A 19692-nucleotide genomic window follows, 5' to 3' on the forward strand; every position below is an offset into this window, starting at 1 on the left:
AGAGCTAAATGGCCTGCACCTATTGTCTATACTCCTGCACCTATTGTCTATTTAGTTTAGCTTAGAGATACAGCGCGGAAAAGTCCCTTTGGCCCACCGAGTCCGCGCCGACCAGCAATCCCCACGCTTAAACACTATCCTACACTAGGGACCATTTTGTACATTTATACCAAACCAATTATCCTACAAACCTGTACATCTTTGGAGTGTGGGCGGAAACCGAAAATCTCGGAGAAAACCCACGTGGTCACGGGGAGAATGTACAAACTCAGTACAGACAAGCATCTGTAGCCAGGATCGAACCCGGGTCTCTGGTGCTGTGAGCGATGTGGGGCAGCAACTCTACCGCTGTGCCACTGTGCCGCCCCAAGGTTGGAGGTCTTCCCTCAATCTCCGGCATTCCAGAGGACACAATCCAGGTCAGTCAGCTAATACTGTTGCTTCTAATCCAGGCATCATTTTGGTAAACCTCCTCTGGGCCCTTTCCAAAGCATCCACAGCCTTGCTGTAAAGGGGCGGCCGGAACTGCACGCAGTACTCCAAATGCAGCCGAACCAAAGTCCTGTAGAGCTGCATCATGGCGTCCTGATTCTTATACTCGATGCCTCAACCAATGAAGGCAAGCATTCTTTACCATTCTATCTACTTATTTTGCCACTTTCAGAGAGCTATAGATGGATCCCAGGTGCTTGCTGTGCATCAATGCAGTTCAGAGCCTTGCTATTGATTGTATATTTTCCCATTACATTCAACCTCTCACAACATTCGACCTCTCACAGACGTACAGGTGAGTACAACACCTCACACTTGCTCAGATTAAACTCCATCTGCCATTTATCTGCCCATTTCTGCAGCTGATCTATATCCTGCTCTATCGCATCACCTCAAACGCTCCAGAGAAAATTATCCATGTTTGTCCACTCTCACCTTATCTGTAAGGTGCCCTAATCCAGGCAGACTCCAGGTAAACCTTCTCCAAAGCCTCCACATATTCCCTGTAATGAGGGAACCAGAACTACGATACCAACCCGAAACATCACCTTTCTATGTTCTCCAGAGATGCTGCCTGACCCGCTGAGTTACTCCAGCACTTTGTGTCTTTTTTTTTTTAACAATACTCCAAAAGCAGCCCAGCCAAACTTTTATAAAGCTGCAACATGACTTACTGACATTAATACTCAATGCCTCGATGGTTGAAGGCAGGCATCCCAAACGCCTTCTTTGCCACTTCTATCTGTATTGCTATATGTAACTATTAAGGCTGAAGAAGGGTCTCGGCCCGAAACGTCACCCATTCCTTCTCTCCAGAGATGCTGCCTGTCCCGCTGAGTTACTCCAGCATTTCGTGTCTATCTGTGGTGTAAACCAGCATCTGTGGTTCCTTCCTACATATTAAGGCTTTTCCATGGTCTCCGAAAAGACTGGAAAAATAAATCTTGAATCACGAACCTAGCAGACAGAATGTTCAATAAAGTTAAACAGTGAAAAAGAATTGTTATCTGTAGAGGTATGAATTTATTTGCAAACATGAGCGAAAAAGGAAAGGAGCAGTTTTAACAAATGCAACGGATTAGTTCTTGAAAGAAATTTCTCCAAAGATTTCTGCAAAACAACCATTCAGTGCACGTCTAATAATTTGTGGCTAAAGAAGTAACATTTCAGCCGCAAAGAGTAAAGATTTTAATAACTCGATATCAGGCGCGAAAGGAAGTGAGATGTGATGTCAATGGGAACTGGATGGCCAGACTGAAGAATTATCAGCAAGAATATAAGCACTGAAAACCTCGGAAGCAAATAAGCAGCGTCACTATGGTTACAAATATAAATTCAGGTAAAAAAGAAAATAGCATGTGACCCGTGGATGATTGCAGGGGACTATATCAGCCCACCTCTGGACTGATAGCCGACAATATTATTCCGAGAAGTCTTCAAGAGGGGGCTCTGCAGTCTTCCTCCGCAAGATCCTGTACTGAAATCACAGGCAAACAGCCACCCCTGCTCAGAAAGCAAGTGCTAACAAACAGCGCAGTGGATCTTGTTTTAAGGTAAGGTATTGAGTAATTTACCGAAAGTATCAATTGGAAAGGAAGAGATGAATGGAATGTTTCCATGATAAAAATGAAAAAGAGAAAATCAACAATTCATTGTAAATCACGTATGGTAAATACCATAATGCTTCATGCTTTCACTTGCTTAAAGTTTATGCTATAGAATTTTGAATATCTAGACATTGCTGATTACCATTATAACTCGCTCAATTCAAACGTCACATTTTGTTTGCAAAGCAACTAGGAAGATAATTGGGGATCGTTGACATTTCCAAATGTTTTAAGATCTATTCTCAGAGTGGACGGAAATTGATAGTGAGAATTGTTAACAGAGTTAGTTTGGTCTTGTTTTAAATATGATTAAATTAGCCATTAATCATAATGTGGGTGCTAAAGTTGTTATTCTAGATTCATAACTAACCACAGATATGTTTGATATGATGGCTGGCTGTTATAGAAGGAGCATAGACTGTTTATTACAGAAAGCTTTAATCATAGATTAATATTACCAAAATACAAACATAAAAATCAATTTTAACATTGTAAAGAGACAAGCTTAGCGTAAGGTGTGACTGAAGATTTTCTATTTTCATGGCATTGGCACAGATATATTTATTAATTTATCCACTTTATGAATGTATGATATTTGTTCAAGAAAATATTATTGCGAGCATATATTAAAATTGATGGCAAAATTGCTATAACTGAAAAGCTCCGAATGTTAACGGTTCGCTCGTGCTTTTAAAATAAAATAAATCTTTAGTAATTTGCAAGGAGAAGCTGAGGCTATTGATTCCTTCTGGGACTTAAATGATCAGTCTGCATCTTCTGCGCCTGCTTCCAGTTTGAATATGGTGTAAGGTGGTGATAATGGAGCTCTGGATGGAGTGGTCAGTGCAAATATCCAAACTGTTTATTTTTCAGCGTATTAATACTCCGTCCTGTTAACGAGGTGTCATCCTCCACGTTAATACCCTAAATCTCTCGACCTTGCGAAAAGGAGGATCGCTTTCCACAATGAGAAATGTGAGTGCGTTTCTAATAGGCACCAACACCTCCCTGGCAAGTCCAGCTCCTGTGGCGACCGACTTGGTTTACAAATCCACAGAGTACAAGGCTGTCTCGGTGCTGCTGGTGTTGGCAATATGTGGCACTGGAATCGTTGGCAATGTGATGGTGGTGCTGGTGGTCTTGACTGGCAGACACATGAGAACCCCGACCAGCTATTACTTGCTCAGCCTCGCTGTGGCCGATCTAATGGTCCTGGTGGCCGCGGGGTTACCGAATATTTCTGACAGCTTGGTGGAGCAGTGGATCTATGGGCATGTGGGCTGCCTGGGCATTACCTACCTCCAGTACCTGGGCATCAATACGTCATCATGCTCTATCACGGCCTTCACTGTGGAGAGGTACATCGCCATCTGCCACCCCATGAAGGCAAAGTACATATGCACGGTCTCCAGGGCCAAGAAAATCATCGCCTTTCTCTGGTTCATTACCTCCTTCTATTGCACGCTGTGGTTTTTCTTGGTGGATCTCAACGTCGACAGCAGGCGCAATGTTGCGTGTGGCTACAAAGTCTCCAGGAATCTTTACCTGCCCATCTACTTCATTGATTTCGCCATCTTCTACGTGATCCCTCTGATCGTGGCCACGGTGTTGTATGGTCTGATCGGACGAGTCCTTTTCCTCAGTCCCCTTCCCAAGAAGGTTAATGCAGGACCTGAGCAATGGAAGCAGTGCCATGCACCGGAGAGAATCGGCACCCACTCTGCCAGCTGGACAAGCAAAGGGTCCATTTCATGCAGAAAACAGGTAATGCAGTCAGAGAGTCAGAGAGTCAGGGAGTCAGAGGGTCAGGGAGTCAGAGAGACAGAGAGTCAGAGAGTCAGAGAGGCAGAGAGACAGAGAGACAGAGAGACAGAGAGACAGAGAGTCAGGGAGACAGAGAGACAGAGAGTCAGAGAGTCAGAGAGTCAGAGAGTCAGAGAGTCAGAGAGTCAGAGAGTCAGAGAGTCAGAGAGTCAGAGAGTCAGAGAGTCAGAGAGACAGAGAGACAGAGAGACAGAGAGACAGAGAGTCAGAGAGACAGAGAGTCAGAGAGTCAGAGAGTCAGAGAGTCAGGGAGTCAGAGAGTCAGAGAGTCATAGAGTCATAGAGTCAGAGAGTCAGGGAGTCATAGAGTCAGAGAGTCAGGGAGTCAGGGAGTCATAGAGTCAGAGAGTCAGAGAGTCAGAGAGACAGAGAGACAGAGAGACAGAGAGACAGAGAGTCAGAGAGACAGAGAGTCATAGAGTCAGAGATTGACACAGTGTGGAAACAGGCCCATTCGGCCCAACTTGCCCAAACTGGCCAATATGTCCCAGCTGCACTCGTCCCACCTGCCTGCGTTTGGCCCATATCCCTCCAAACCTGTCCTATCCATGTACCTGTCTAACTGTTTCTTAATGTGTTCAGTGTTCAAACCTAGGAAAGCTAGCAAGATGCTGCTTTAGATTTTATCTAAAAACTAGACCAAGTGGGCCCAAACCTCTCCTGCATTTGTGCAGCACCCTCTCCTCCCCGCCTCTCCCGCTCCCCTCTCCCCCCATTCCCCCTCCCTCCCTCCCTCCCCTTCACCCTCCACCCCACCCCCTCCCCTCCCCCTTCCCTCCCCCTCCCTCCAACCCCCCACCCCTTCCCCCCTTCCCCTACCCCCCTCCATCCCCCTTAACCCCTTTATCCTCCCCTCCCTCCACCCCCCTCCCTCCCTCCCTCCTCCCTCCCTCCCTAGGAGATAGATTTAAACTTTAAAATGTGAATAACTTAAAAAATATAACACTGATTTTAATGAAACTTCTTCCATCAGCACCAAAGGGACGACGGTGAGTAAGGTGGGCCTACAATTGTCGCGCTGTCGTGTACCGTTTTGGCTGTAGTTCAGGAACAAACAAACAAACAAACGAGTTTTAGTATATAGATGAAACAAAGGACGTAATAAGTGTCAGCATAAAAGAAATCACACTGCATTTTGGAGGATATAGGGAGAACCAATTTGTTAACTTAATTATGTGTTTTTGGGGTTGAATAACTCAAGATGCAAATCGAACAACCATATAATAGACAATAAGAATATTAATACAGTCAATAAGTCATAGAGACAAACAGAACAGAAATAGGCCATTCATATTGGCCTGTTTAAGAATAAGGGGTAGGCCATTTAGAACTGAGATGAGGGAAAACATTTTCAGTCAGAGAGTTGTAAATCTGTGGAATTCTCTGCCTCAGAAGGCAGTGGAGGCCAATTCTCTGAATACATTCAAGAGAGAGCTAGATAGAGCTCCTAAGGATAGCGGAGTCAGTGGGTATGGGGAGAAGGCAGGAACGGGGTACTGATTGAGAATGATCAGCCATGATCACATTGAATGGTGGTGCTGGCTCGAAGGGCCGAATGGCCTACTCCTGCACCTATTGTCTATTGTCTATTGTCTATCTTAGAATCATATAGTTATATTAATATATATATTATTAATAATATATATTGGGACCAGCCAAGCAAATCCCAGATCTTCCAATCTACCTCATAGTGACCCTTGCATTTCTTTTTTATCGAGATGTTTTCGACAGCCCGACTGCTATATTCTGCACTCTGTTTACTTTATCTAACTGATGTACTTATGTTGGTATGACTTAGCCAAATAACACCCAAAACACACCATTTTCCACTGTATCATTTGTATACCTGACAATAGCAAAACCATTACCAATAATGATAGCAATATTTGGTCCACAGCCTACTGCACCTTAGCGATACAAGTCTTTGTCCAAATACTTCCTGAATGTTGTGTGAGTAAGCACCTCCACCAGATTCTCCATAAGCACAATTATCCTATCAACTAAGTTGATACATTTCTCACCTTCTCACTTTTGAGTTCTTTGAGGAGAGTTCTTTTTACAGCCTTACGAATCTCAAACATATCCTTGGTCCATCCTTGCTTGTTGGCTGCCCGATTGTCAGTGTTTTTTTCTGCACTGACTCTAAAGTCAAGATGTAGCTTTGGAGAGAAGTGACAACAAAGGCACATTAAGAGAGACACAAAAAGCTGAAGTAACTCAGGGGGACAGGCAGCATCTCTGGAGAGAAGGAACAGGTGACGTTTCAGGTCGAGACCTTTCTTCAGACTGTTGATAGGATGTTGAGGTTGATAAGAGAGCATAGAAACATAGAAAAATAGGTGCAGTAATAGGCCATTCGGCCCTTCGAGCCAGTACCGCCATTCAATATGATCATGGCTGATCATCTAAATTCAGTACCCCATTCCTGCTTTATCCCCATATCCCTTGATTCCTTTAGCCCGAAGGGTTTAATCTAACTCTCTCTTGGGAACATCCAGTGAATTTGCCTCCACTGCCTTCTGTGGCAGAGAATTCCACAGATTCACAATTCTCTGGGTGAAAAAAAAGTTTCCTCATCTCAACCCTAAATGGCCTTGCCCTTATTCTTAAACTGTGACTGCTGATTCTGGACGTCAGGAACATTTTTCCTGCATCTAGCCTGCCCAATCCTTTAAGAATTTTATATGTTTCTATAAGATTCCCTCTCATCCTTCTAAATTCCAGAGAATACAAGCCCAGTCGACCCATTCTTTCATCATATGTCAGTCCCGCCATCCTGGGAATTAACCTGGTGAACCTACGCTGCACTCCCTCAATAGCAATAATGTCTTTCCTCATATTTGGAGACCAAAACTGCATACAATACTCCAGATGTGGTCTCACCAGGGCCCTGTACAACTGCAATAGGACCTCTTTGCTCCTAAACTCAAATCCTCTCGCAATGAAGGCCAACATGCCATTGGCTTTTTTCACTGCCTGCTGTACCTGCATGCTTACTTGTAGTGACTGATGTACAAGCACACCCAGGTCTCATTGCACCTCCCCTTTTCCTAATCTGACACCATTCAGGTAATAATCTGCCTTCCTGTTCTTGCCACCAAAGTGGATATCCTCACATTTATTCACATTATACTGCATCTGCCATGCATCTGCCCACTCACCCAACCTATCCAAGTCTCCCTGCAGTCTCATAGCATCCTCATCGCAGTTCACACTGCCACCCAGCTTTGTGTCATCCGCAAACTTGGAGATATCATATTTAATTCCCTCGTCTAAATCGTTAATATATATTGTAAATAACAGGGGTCCCAGCACCGAGCCTTGCGGCACCCCACTAGACACTGCCTGCCATTCTGAAAAGGACCCGTTAATCCCTACTCTTTGCTTCCTGTCTGTCAACCAGTTCTCTATCCATAACACCATATGCTCTAATACGTCCCTTAGAAAAAGAACTCAGAATAGTCTGGCTATATATCAGAAGAATATATCAGTACTTTTTGTACTGATGGATGAGAGAGGATCTTATAGAAACGTATAAAATTATAAAAGGATTGGACAAGCTAGGTGCAGGAAAAATGTTCCCAATGTTGGAGGAGTCCAGAACCAGGGGCCACAGCCTAAGAATAAAGGGAAAGCCATTTAAAACTGAGGTGAGAAAAAACGTTTTCACCCAGAGAGTTGTGAATTTGTGGAATTCTCTGCCACAGAGGGCAGTGGAGGCCAATTCACTGGACAAATTTAAAAGAGAGTTAGATAGAGCTCTAGGGGCTAGCGGAATCAAGGGGTATGGGGAGAAGGCAGGCACGGGTTACTGATTGTGGATGATCAGCCACGATCACAATGAATGGCGGTGCTGGCTCGAAGGGCCCAATGGCCTCCTCCTGCACCAATGGCCTTGCCAGGAGACACAGAAAGTTCCACGGGTGAGAGCCTTTGAGTCACTTGCCCATCCTCTTAGAGTGGTTTAAGATAGTGAAGGGTATAAAAAATCCATGATGATGTTCGGGATTGGGGACATAAAGCGAAAGAAAGCAAACTAATTAATGTTGCAACTGCAATTTTAACAAAATAATTTTCAATGATTACAATGAATTTTATTTCAATTAAATACTGCTTTAAGAGGTTTATAATAGAATGAGATTGATGATACTCAATTGAAGGAAGAATAGAATGATCACTCTGAAAGGATGAAGATAGGGTGGCACGGTGGCGCAGCGGTAGTATTGCTGCCTTACAGCAATTACAGCGCCAGAGACCCAGGTTCGATCCCGACTACGGGTGCTGTCTGTACGTTCTTCCCGTGACCTGCGTGGATTTTCTCTGAGATCTTCGGTTTCCTCCCACACTCCAAAGACGTACAGGTTTGTAGGTTAATTTGCTTGGTGTAAATGTGAGATTGGCCCCAGTGTGTGTTGGATAGTGCTAATGTGTGGGGATCGCTGGTCGGCGCGGACTCAGTGGGCCGAAGGGATTGAATCCGCGCTGTATATCTATAACATATAACAACATATAACAACTACAGCATGGAAACAGGCCTGTCCGGCCCTACCAGTCCACGCCGACCATTCTCCCTGACCTAGTCTCATCTACCTGCACTCAGACCATAACCCTCCAATCCCCTCCTATCCATATACCTATCCAATTTACTCTTAAATAATAAAATCGAGCCAGCCTCCACCACTTCCACCGGAAGCCCATTCCATACAGCCACAACCCTCTGAGTAAAGAAGTCCCCCCTCATGTTACCCCTAAACCTTTGTCCCTCAATTCTGAAGCTATGTCCCCTTGTTGGAATCTTCCCCACTCTCAAAGGGAAAAGCCTACCCACGTCAACTCTGTCCGTCCCTCTCAAAATTTTAAAAACCTCTATCAAGTCCCCCCTCAACCTTCTACGCTCCAAAGAATAAAGACCCAACCTATTCAACCTCTCTCTGTAGCCTAAGTGCTGAAACCCAGGCAACATTCTAGTAAATCTCCTCTGTACCCTCTCCATTTTGTCGACATCCTTCCTATAATTTGGCGACCAGAACTGCACACCATACTCCAGATTCGGCCTCACCAATGTCCTGTACAATTTCAACATTACATCCCAACTTCTATACTCGATGCTCTGATTTATAAAGGCAAGCATACCAAACGCCTTCTTCACCACCCTATCCACATGAGATTCCACCTTCAGGGAACAATGCACAGTTATTCCCAGATCCCTCTGTTCCACTGCATTCCTCAATTCCCTACCATTTACCCTGTACGTCCTATTTTGATTTGTCCTACCAAAATGCAGCACCTCACACTTATCAGCATTAAACTCCATCTGCCATCTTTCAGCCCACCCTTCCAAAAGGCCCAAGTCTCTCTGTAGACTTTGAAAATCTACCTCACTATCAACTACTCCACCTATCTTAGTATCATCTGCATATTTACTAATCCAATTTGCCACACCATCATCCAGATCATTAATGTAAATGACAAACAACAGTGGACCCAACACAGATCCTTGGGGCACTCCACTAGACACTGGCCTCCAACCTGACATACAATTGTCAACCATTACCCTCTGGTATCTCCCATTCAGCCATTGTTGAATCCATCTTGCAACCTCACTATTAATACCCAACGATTTAACCTTCTTAATCAACCTTCCATGTGGAACCTTGTCAAATGCCTTACTGAAGTCCATATAGACAACATCCACAGCCTTGCCTTTATCAATTTCCCTGGTAACCTCTTCAAAAAATTCAAGAAGATTAGTCAAACATGACCTTCCAGGCACAAATCCATGTTGACTGTTTCTAATCAGGCCTTGATTATCCAAATAATTATATATATTGTCCCTAAGTATCTTTTCCATTAATTTTCCCACCACAGACGTCAAACTAATAGGTCTATAATTGCTAGGTTTACTTTTAGAACCTTTTTTAAACAAAGGCACAACATGCGCAATGCGCCAATCTTCCGGCACCATCCCTGTTTCTAATGACGTTTGAAATATTTCCGTCATAGCCCCTGCTATTTCTGCACTAACTTCCCTCAATGTCCTAGGGAATATCCTATCAGGACCTGGAGACTTATCCACTTTTATATTCTTCAAAAGTGTCCGTACCTCCTCTTCTTTAATTCTCCTAATTTCCATCACTACTCTACTTGTTACATTACTTGCCAAAGCAGCCTCATATCTTTTTTTCGCTTTTCTAATTTCCTTTTTAAGATTCCTTTTACATTCTTTATATTCCTCAAAAACCTCATTTACTCCCTGCCGCTTATATTTATTGTATATCTCCCTTTTTTTCCGAACCAAGTGTCCAATTTCCCTGGAAAACCACGGCTCTTTCAAATTATTATTCTTTCCTTTCCACTGAACAGGGACATAAAGACTCTGTACTCTCAAAATTTCACCTTTAAATATCCTCCATTTCTCTATTATATCCTTTTCATAAAACAACAATTTCCATTTCACTCCTTTTAAATCCTTTCTCATCTCCTCAAAATTAGCCTTTCTCCAATCCAAAATCTCAACCCTTGGTCCAGATTTGACCTTCTCCATAATGATATTGAAACTAATGGCATTATGATCACTAGACCCAAAGTGCTCCTCAACACATACCTCCGTCACCTGACCCATCTCATTTCCTAACAGGAGGTCCAACACTGCCCCTTCTCAGGTAGGCACCTCTACGTATTGCTGCAAAAAACGATCCTGCACACATTTTACAAACTCCAAACCATCCAGCCCTTTAACAGAATGTGATTCCCAGTCTATATACGGAAAATTGAAATCACCCACAATCATCACTCTGTGCTTACTACTAATATCTGCTATCTCCTTACATATTTGCTCTTCCAATTCTCGTTCCCTATTTGGCGGTCTATAATACACCCCTATAAGTGTTGCTAAACCTTTCTCATTTCTGAGTTCCACCCAAACAGCCTCCTTAATCGAGCCTTCTAGTCTGTCCTGCCAAAGCACTGCTGTGATATCCTCCCTGACAAGCAATGCAACACCCCCACCTCTTGCCCCTCCGATTCTATCACATCTGAAACAATGAAATCCTGGAATATTTAATTGCCAATCGCAACCCTCCTGCAACCATGTTTCACTGATCGCCACAACATCATACTTCCAGATGTCAATCCAGGCTCTAAGCTCATCCACCTTTCTTACAATGCTCCTAGCATTAAAATATACACATTTAAGGGACCCATCATTTCTTATTCTCAGTTTATTTCTTTTCCCTTCTTTCTCTCCTACATATTGGGTCTGAGTGTATCCCTTTTCTGCCTCCTGCCTCACACACTGCCTATTAGCTATCTGTGTTTGAGTCCCTCCCCCCAACCGTACTAGTTTAAAGTCTCCGCAGTTAGCAAATCTCCCCGCCAGGATATTGGTTCCCCTCGGGTTCAGATGCAACCCGTCCTTTTTGTACAGGTCATACTTCCCCCAGAAGAGGTCCCAATGATCCAGAAACTTGAAACCCTGCTCCCTGCACCAGTTCCTCAGCCACGTATTTATCCTCCACCCCACTCCATTCCTATTCTCACTATCGCGTGGCACAGGCAGTAAGCCTGAGATTATTACTTTGGAAGTCCTTTTTTTTAACTCTCTTCCTAGCCCCCTGAATTCTCCTTTCAGGACCTCTACCCTTATCCTACCTATATTGTTGGTACCTATATGTACCACGACCTCTGGCTCCCCTCCCTCCCCTTTCAGGATATCCTGGACACGCTCAGACACATCCCGGGAGGCAAACCACCATCCGGGTCTCCCGACTGCGTCCACAGAAACGCCTATCTGACCCCCTCACTATAGAGTCCCCTATTACTACTGCTCTCCTCTTCCTTTCCCTACCCTTCTGAGCAACAGGGCCAGACTCCTTGCCAGAGGCCCGGGCACCGTCGCTGCCCCCAGGTAGGCTGTCCCCCCCAACAGTACTTAAACAGGAGTACTTATTTCCAAGGGGTACAGCCACCGGGGTACTCCCTAGTCCCTGCCTCTGTTCCTTGCCCCCCCTAACAGTGACCCACTTGTCTACCTCCCGTGGTCTAGGAGTGACCACCTCCCTGTAACTCCTATCTATAACCTCCTCACTCTCCCTGATCAGACGGAGGTCATCAATCTGCCGCTCCAGGTTCCTAATACGGTCCCTTAGGAGCCCCATCTCGTCACACCTGGCGCAGATGTGGATGTCTGGAAGACTATCAGACTCCCAGATTCCCCACATCTGACACCCAGAACAAAAAACTGCCCTGGCAGTCATACTCTCGAAACAAAGCCCCGCGCTCAGTTACTAAACCTACCGCCCGGCCGCTACTCCAACCGCTCCAACAGCCCACCCAAAAGAACTGAGTGATCTCCTGGGAGAGGCGAAAAACCGGATAAAAAACCCAGGCCAATTTGGGAAAAAATCCGGGAAATTCCTCTCCGACCCCAAGCTAGGCGATCGAAACTAGTCCGGGAGATCACACAGGTCTTACTCCTTACAATCCCCACACAATCCCCACACAATCCCCACACAATCCCCACACAATCCCCACACAATCCCCACACAATCCCCACACAATCCCCACACAATCCCCACACAATCCCCACACAATCCCCACACAATCCCCACACAATCCCCACACAATCCCCACACAATCCCCACACAATCCCCACACAATCCCCACACAATCCCCACACAATCCCCACACAATCCCCACACAATCCCCACACAATCCCCACACAATCCCCACACAATCCCCACACAATCCCCACACAATCCCCACACAATCCCCACACAATCCCCACACAATCCCCACACAATCCCCACACAATCCCCACACAATCCCCACACAATCCCCACACAATCCCCACACAATCCCCACACAATCCCCACACAATCCCCACACAATCCCCACACAATCCCCACACAATCCCCACACAATCCCCACACACTACTTCCCAAGCAACACAGCTTGGTGCTACTGCTGCTGCTTGCTGCTACTGCTGATTGCTGCTATTGCTGATTGCTGCTGCTACTGCTACTGCTGATTGCTGCTGCTACTGCTGATTGCTGCTGCTACTGCTGATTGCTGCTGCTACTGCTGATTGCTGCTGCTACTGCTGATTGCTGCTGCTACTGCTGATTGCTGCTGCTACTGCTGATTGCTGCTGCTACTGCTGATTGCTGCTGCTACTGCTGATTGCTGCTGCTACTGCTGATTGCTGCTGCTACTGCTGATTGCTGCTGCTACTGCTGATTGCTGCTGCTACTGCTGATTGCTGCTGCTACTGCTGATCTAAACTAAACTAAAACATGTTCAAAATAGTTGTAAAAGGCTCAATAGAATCTCTGGATTTTGCTTTCTTACAGATCACTAAGATGCTTGCTGTGATTGTTGTTCTATTTGGTTTACTCTGGATGCCGTACCGAACAATAGTCGTGGTCAATTCCTTCATGGACAAGCAATATGAGAATATTTGGTTCCTTTTATTCTGCAGAGTCTGCATCTATGCCAACAGCGCTACCAATCCCATCATCTATAATCTAATGTCTCAGAAATTCAGATCTGCTTTCAAAAAGTTGTGCAACTGCAGTCAAGATAACACTCAGCTCCGACTGCTGTACACGACCCCTCTTAATTACAGTTCAGTGAAAGATGGCGTCAAAGGGAACCCTGAAGTTAATGGCAAGCAGCACAGTGAACAGAAGAACGATCAGGAGGAAGCCAACAACATCAAAATGGAAGCTGCAACACTTGCAGCAACGGACCAGCAGTACTCTAGTGCTGTTTAAAATGAGACCTGCATTTAAAATAACGTGAATCACGTTTAACAGTGTGGAGTAAATGAGGGGGACTTTACATTGGCATCACAACACAAATACAGAACACCCATACATTGTAGTTAGTGCGTTTTATAGCCTTTCACATACAATGCCAGTAGGAATGCTTCCCACTATTCCATCTCACCTGACACAATTTTAGTTCCGCTTGAGGCCTAGAATTCATCACTGAAACCTTAACACTTTAGAGTGAGAGGGGGGAGGTTTACTGGGGATGTGTGGGGCCGGACGTTTTGCACAGAGAGTGGTGGGGACTTGGAACGAGCTGCCAGAGGTGGTGGTGGAGGCATATATATTAGTGGAGTGTGAGAGGCTTTTGATAGGCACATGGAGGTGCAGGGAATAGAGAGGTATGGATCATGTGTAGGCAGAAGAGATCAGTTTAACGTGGCATCATGTCTGGCACAAACATTTGTGGGCCAAAGGGTCTATTTCTTATGCTGTACTGTTCTATGTTCTATGTTCTATGTACGTTACCTCTATATATTTGCAGCTTGTTGCTCTTAGTCTCAGTGCAAGATCAGCTGACTGGGACTATCCTTGCTTAAATCTTCAGGTCATTCTCTGGGTGGAACCTACCCATTAAAATACCCTGTGTGGGAAGGAACTGCAGATGCTGGTTTAAACCGAAGATAGACACAAAATGCTGGAGTGACTCAGTGGGACAGGCAGCATCTCTGGAGAGAAGGGATGGGTGATGTTTCCGGTCGAGACCCTTCTTCAGACTGATGTCAGGGGAGAGGGAGACACATAGACAAGGAAGTGGAGTGTGAAAGTGGGACAAAGGGAATGGAGATCAAGGAAAATGTAGAATAGATCATTGAGAAGGTAACAACAAAGCAAACAGAGATAAAATGTAGTTGGAGACAGTAAGACTGGTTGGGGAACTGGGAAGGGGGAGGGATGGAGAGGGAGGGAAAGCAAGGATTACTTGAAGTTAGAGGTCAATGTTCATACCACTGGGGGGTTAACTGCTCAAGTAAAATATGAGGTGCTGTTCCTCCAATTTGCACTGGGCCTCACTCTGACAGTGGAGGAGGCCCTGGACAGAAAGGTCAGTGTGGGAATGGGAGGGGGAATTAAAGTGTTTAGCAACCGGGAGATCAGGTCGGTTTAGGCGGACTGAGTGGAGGTGTTCAGCGAAACGATCGCCGAGCCTGCGCTTGGTCCTTGCAGGTGACTCAGCTAAGGTGGCACCGTGGCACAGCTGGTACATCAGCTACCTGACTGCACAAGCAACCCAGCTTCAAATGTGATCTGCTGTCTGTGTGGAGTTTGCATATGCTCCAGTCTCCTTCGACATCAAAGCCATGCTGATTAAATGTTAATTGGCTGAAGTTAATTTAGTTTCTTCAGTTAAGTTTTAGTTTCGTTTAGAGATACAGCGCGGAAACAGGCCCTTCGGCCCACCGAGTCCGCACCGACCAGCTATTTCCACACACTTACACTATCCTACACACACTAGGGACAAATTACATTTATACCTAGCCAATTAGCCTACAAACCCGTACTTCTTTGGAGTGTGAGAGGAAACCGACGATCTCGGAGAAAATCCACGCGGTCACGAGGAGAACGTACAAACTCCGAACATGGATAAGGCAGCAACTCTACTGCCTCAGTCTGAAGAAGGGTCTCGACCCGAAACATCACCCATTCCTTCTCTCCTGAGATGCTGCCTGACCTGCTGAGTTACTCCAGCACTTTGTGAATAAATACCTTTGATTTGTACCAGCAGCTGCAGCATCTTCTTATATAACTCTACTACTGTGCCACCATGCCCCGCCTGGTGGCGGTGCTTGCAGGAGTATCAAGGTGGAGTTGATAGGCATGTCAGTGAAAGTATGTTAAAAGGACAGAAGTGGGCTATGGGATTGATGCAATTGCTCTGAAGTTCAGCTGCTTGCGAGGCATGAGCGATTGCCGGGGAGGTGTATGCACTAGGGTTGCCAACTGTCTCGTATTAGCCGGGGCATCCCGTATTTTGGGCTAAATTGGTTTGTCCCGTATGGGACCGCCCTTGTCCCATATTAGGCCTGGGGGACACTGTAGGCCCGGACACTGTAGGCCCGGACACTGTAGGCCCGGACAGTGTAGGTCCAGATAGTGTAGGTCCGGAGGCCCGGGGGGTGTCTAACAGAGATTGCGCAGCAACCCGCCACCGGCCAGGGCGGCCGCCATTGGAGGTGCGGGAGCACGAGGTCGCTGGCTGGGTGAGGTCACGTGGGGCGCGGGGCAGTGATGTCACCTTTTGTCCCTTATTTGGGAGTGAGATAGTTGGCAACACTAGTATGCACTCTATTAACCCCTGCTATAAAGGGGACAAATAAAGCATCCAAAGTTCCCAGTGTCCAAGCAATGTCCTGGATGTGGCTTCATGCATGGGTTTCCACTGATCCACCCTCAGGTGTGAGGCTGATCCACCCTCAGGTATTTTGGGCATTAGATCTGAGGATGTGTTGGCTCTGGAGAGGGTCCAGAGGAGGTTTACAAGAATGATCCCGGGAATGAGTAGATTAACCTATGATGAGCGTTTGTCGGCACTGGGCCTGTACTCGCTGGAGTTTAGAAGAATGAGGGAGGACCTCATTGAAACAGACAGAATAGTGAAAGCTTTGGATAGAGTGGATGTGGAGAGGATGTTTCCACTAGTGGGAGAGTCTAGGACTAGAGGTCATAGCTTCAGAATTAAAGGATGTTCTTTTAGGAAGGAGATGAAGAGAAATTTCTTCAGTCAGAGGGTGGTGAATCTGTGGATTTTTTGCCCCAGAAGGCTGTGGAGACAAAGTCAGTGGAGATATTTAAGGCAGAGACAAATAGATTCTTGATTAGTACGGGTGTCAGAGGTTATGGGGAGAAGACAGGAGAATGGGGTTAGGAGGGAGAGATGGATCAGCCATGATTGAATGGCAGGGTAGACTTGATGGGTCAAATGGCCTAATTCTACACCTATTCCATGTGACCTTATGACCTTACAAACCTGGGTCCCTGGCATTGCCGGGCAGTAACTCTACCCATTGCCCCACCGTGCCACGTCATGTGGCATCGTTGAGGAAACACCCAGCCTGAATGCCCACTGCTCAGGATGTGATGCAGACTGTGGCGTTACCACAAACAACACAAAGAAACAAATGGAGTCGGTCTGGGAATAGCACCTGGGCCTATCCTTCATTAGTGAAGCGCATGATTCTCTGGGAAGTCTAAACATGAGCCATAAGAAAGCTTGGGCCTCATCTCAGTGATTGGGATGTGCTGCACACCTAGGGGTTGCCAACTTCCTCACTCCCAAATACGGGACAAAGGGTGACGTCACCGCCTCGCGCCCCACGTGACCTCACTCAGCCAGCGGCCACGTGCTGCTGCTCCACCAATGGCGGTCGCCCGGGCGGCGCAGCGGTAGAGCTACTGCCTTATAGCGCCAGAGACCCGGGTTCAATCCCGACTACGGGTGCCGTCTGTACGGACTTTATACGTTCTCCCCTTGACTGCGTGGGTTTTCTCCGAGATCTTTGGTTTCCTCCCGCGCTCCAAAGACTTACAGGTTTGTAGATTAATTGGCTTGGTAAATAGACAACAGACAATAGACAATAGGTGCAGGAGTAGGCTATTCGGCCCTTCGAGCCAGCACCGCCATTCACTGTGATCATGGCTGATCATCCACAATCAGTACCCCTTCCTGCCTTCTCCCCATATCCCTTGACTCCGCTATCATTAAGAGCTCTATCTAACTCTCTCTTGAAAGCATCCAGTGAATTGGCCTCCACTGCCTTCCTGAGGCAGAGAGTTCCACAGCTTCACAACTCTCTGAGTGAAAAAGTTTTTCCTCATCTCCGTTGTAAAATTGTCCCTTGTGTGTAGAATAGTGTTAGCGTAAGGGGATCGCTGGTTAGTGCGGACTCGGTGGGCCGAAGGGCCTGTTTCTGCACTGTATCTCTAAACTAAACTAAATTATTCTAAAATTAACTTCACTTTACTAATGACAGACCAACATGTAATCAGCTGTTGTTTAGGGCACAGATCATAGCCTTGTGGTCAGCCAATTTCTTCCCTTTTGGCATCGTAATACACACGGCTTCTTATTTGTGTCAAGAGCACCAAAAGGCAAATCCTTCATTCATTAATTATAGAAATCATGACTAATTTCGAAGCCTTTCGAAGAATTCCCTCTCCCCTCCCCCCACTTACCATCAACAACACCACAGTCACATCTGTGGAGTCATTTAAGTTCCTTGGAACCATCATCTCCAGGGACCTTAAATGGGGGGCCACCATCGACTCCACAGTCAAAAAGGCCCAACAGAGGATGTACTTCCTGCGGCAACTGAGGAAACACAATCTGCCACAGGCAATGATGGTCCAATTCTATACTGCTATCATTGAGTCCGTCCTCACCTTCTCCATCATGGTCTGGTTTGGCTCAGCCACCAAGCCGGAGGCTGCAACGGATCGTTCACACAGCTGCGAAGGTTGTTGGCTGCAACCTTCCCCCCATTGACGAACTGTACACTGCAAGGGCCAGGAAGCGAGATCACCGTGATGTTGTATCCTTGTTGTTTTGATGTGTTTATGCTTTATTCTTAATTGTTAACTGTATGTTTGTGTTGTCATTTGTGAGTGGAGCACCAAGGCACAGTCCTTGCATATGCATACTTGGCCAATAAACTTATCCATTCATTCATTCATTCATTCATTCATTCATTCATTCATTCATTCATTTTGCAAGGGCTGAACCAGCAAGTCCAGAGTAATGGATAGCCAGATGATCAGGCTAGCAAGATTGCATAGGGAGGAACTGCAGATGCTGGTTTAAATCGAAAATAGACACAAAATGCTGGAGTAACTCAGTGGGACAGACAGCATCTCTGGAGAGAAGGAATGGGTGACAATTTGGGTCGAGACCCTTCTTCAGACAGAGAGTCGGGGGAGAGGGAAATGGGAGATATAAACGGTGATATAGCGAGAAATGGAACAAATGAATGAAAGACATGCAAAAAAGTAACGATGATAAAGAAAACAGGTCATTGTTAGCTGTGTGCTAGGTGAAAACGAGTTACAGACAATGAGACTCAACAAGACGGCTTTGAAGCTGGTACGATTGTCCCTTTGGAAATTGGAGCATAATTAATAGACAGATAAGATATTGCAATGTTAAATATTTTTTCAACTTCTTCTTCTTTTGTGTCCATCATCAATTCTTGGTTCTTCTTGCTTCTTGGCCCTCCAAAATATTCCAAATGGAATTTAAACTGGAATGTTCCAAATGTCACATCACTGATATCGTTCGTCCTGAAAAGGACGCAAGCTTCTGGCGACAGTCAGTGGGAGCCATCACTTGTTACAATAGACGATGGTGGTAGCAGAATTACCTCAGGACACTTCCAGTTTCCAGCCCCGCGATGTGGGCGCTTCTGCTATGGGGCCTTTTTTCAACTAAAATTCATCTTTTAATTTTCAACGTTCTAATTTGAGGATATACTTTTTTTATTTGGATGCTCTGTCAGTTTTGCTGAGTTTCTCTTTCTGCTGACTGGTTGTGAATATGATGTGTTTGTTAATTGCTGCAAACATAAACAGTTAACTACTGTTCCATCATTAGGTTATTTTACTGCTTGTTAAATGTTACTGGATGTATGTTCTAAACATATAGAAACATAGACAATAGGTGCAGGAAGAGGCCATTTGGCCCCTCGAGCCAGCACCGCCATTCATTGTGATCATGGCTGATCATCCACAATCAGTAACCTGTGCCTGCCTTCTCCCCATATCCCTTGTTTCCACTAGCCCCTAGAGCTCTATCTAACCCTCTTTTAAATTCATCCAGTGAATTGGTCTCCACTGCAGAGAATTCCACAAATTCACAACTCTGGGTGAAATAGTTTCTTCTCACCGCAGTTTTAAATGGCCTCCCCTTTATTCTTAGACTGTGATTCTCATATACTCGGACAGATTTT

General features: G+C 45.7%; 1 protein-coding gene across 1 annotated transcript; it reads left to right on the forward strand.

The window, feature by feature from the left end:
- Positions 1-326: 326 nt before the first annotated feature.
- LOC144594719 (thyrotropin-releasing hormone receptor-like) lies at positions 327-13696 on the forward strand. The gene is made up of 3 exons (XM_078401561.1): positions 327-419; positions 3159-3863; positions 13274-13696. The coding sequence occupies exons 1-3, from the start codon at positions 327-329 to the stop codon at positions 13694-13696; spliced, it is 1221 nt and encodes a 406-aa protein (XP_078257687.1).
- Positions 13697-19692: the final 5996 nt, after the last annotated feature.

The sequence above is a fragment of the Rhinoraja longicauda genome, chromosome 6 (genome assembly GCF_053455715.1).
Source record: "Rhinoraja longicauda isolate Sanriku21f chromosome 6, sRhiLon1.1, whole genome shotgun sequence".
Classification (NCBI taxonomy): domain Eukaryota; kingdom Metazoa; phylum Chordata; class Chondrichthyes; order Rajiformes; family Arhynchobatidae; genus Rhinoraja; species Rhinoraja longicauda.

Bases quoted from the DNA above. Each gene is read 5' to 3' on its own strand.
- LOC144594719 (XM_078401561.1), top strand. From the start codon at position 327: ATGTGGGGCAGCAACTCTACCGCTGTGCCACTGTGCCGCCCCAAGGTT. The intron at 420-3,158 runs GTCAGTCAGCTA...AAATCCACAGAG, and splicing joins TTCCAGAGGACACAATCCAG to TACAAGGCTGTCTCGGTGCT. The intron at 3,864-13,273 runs GTAATGCAGTCA...GCTTTCTTACAG, and splicing joins CCATTTCATGCAGAAAACAG to ATCACTAAGATGCTTGCTGT.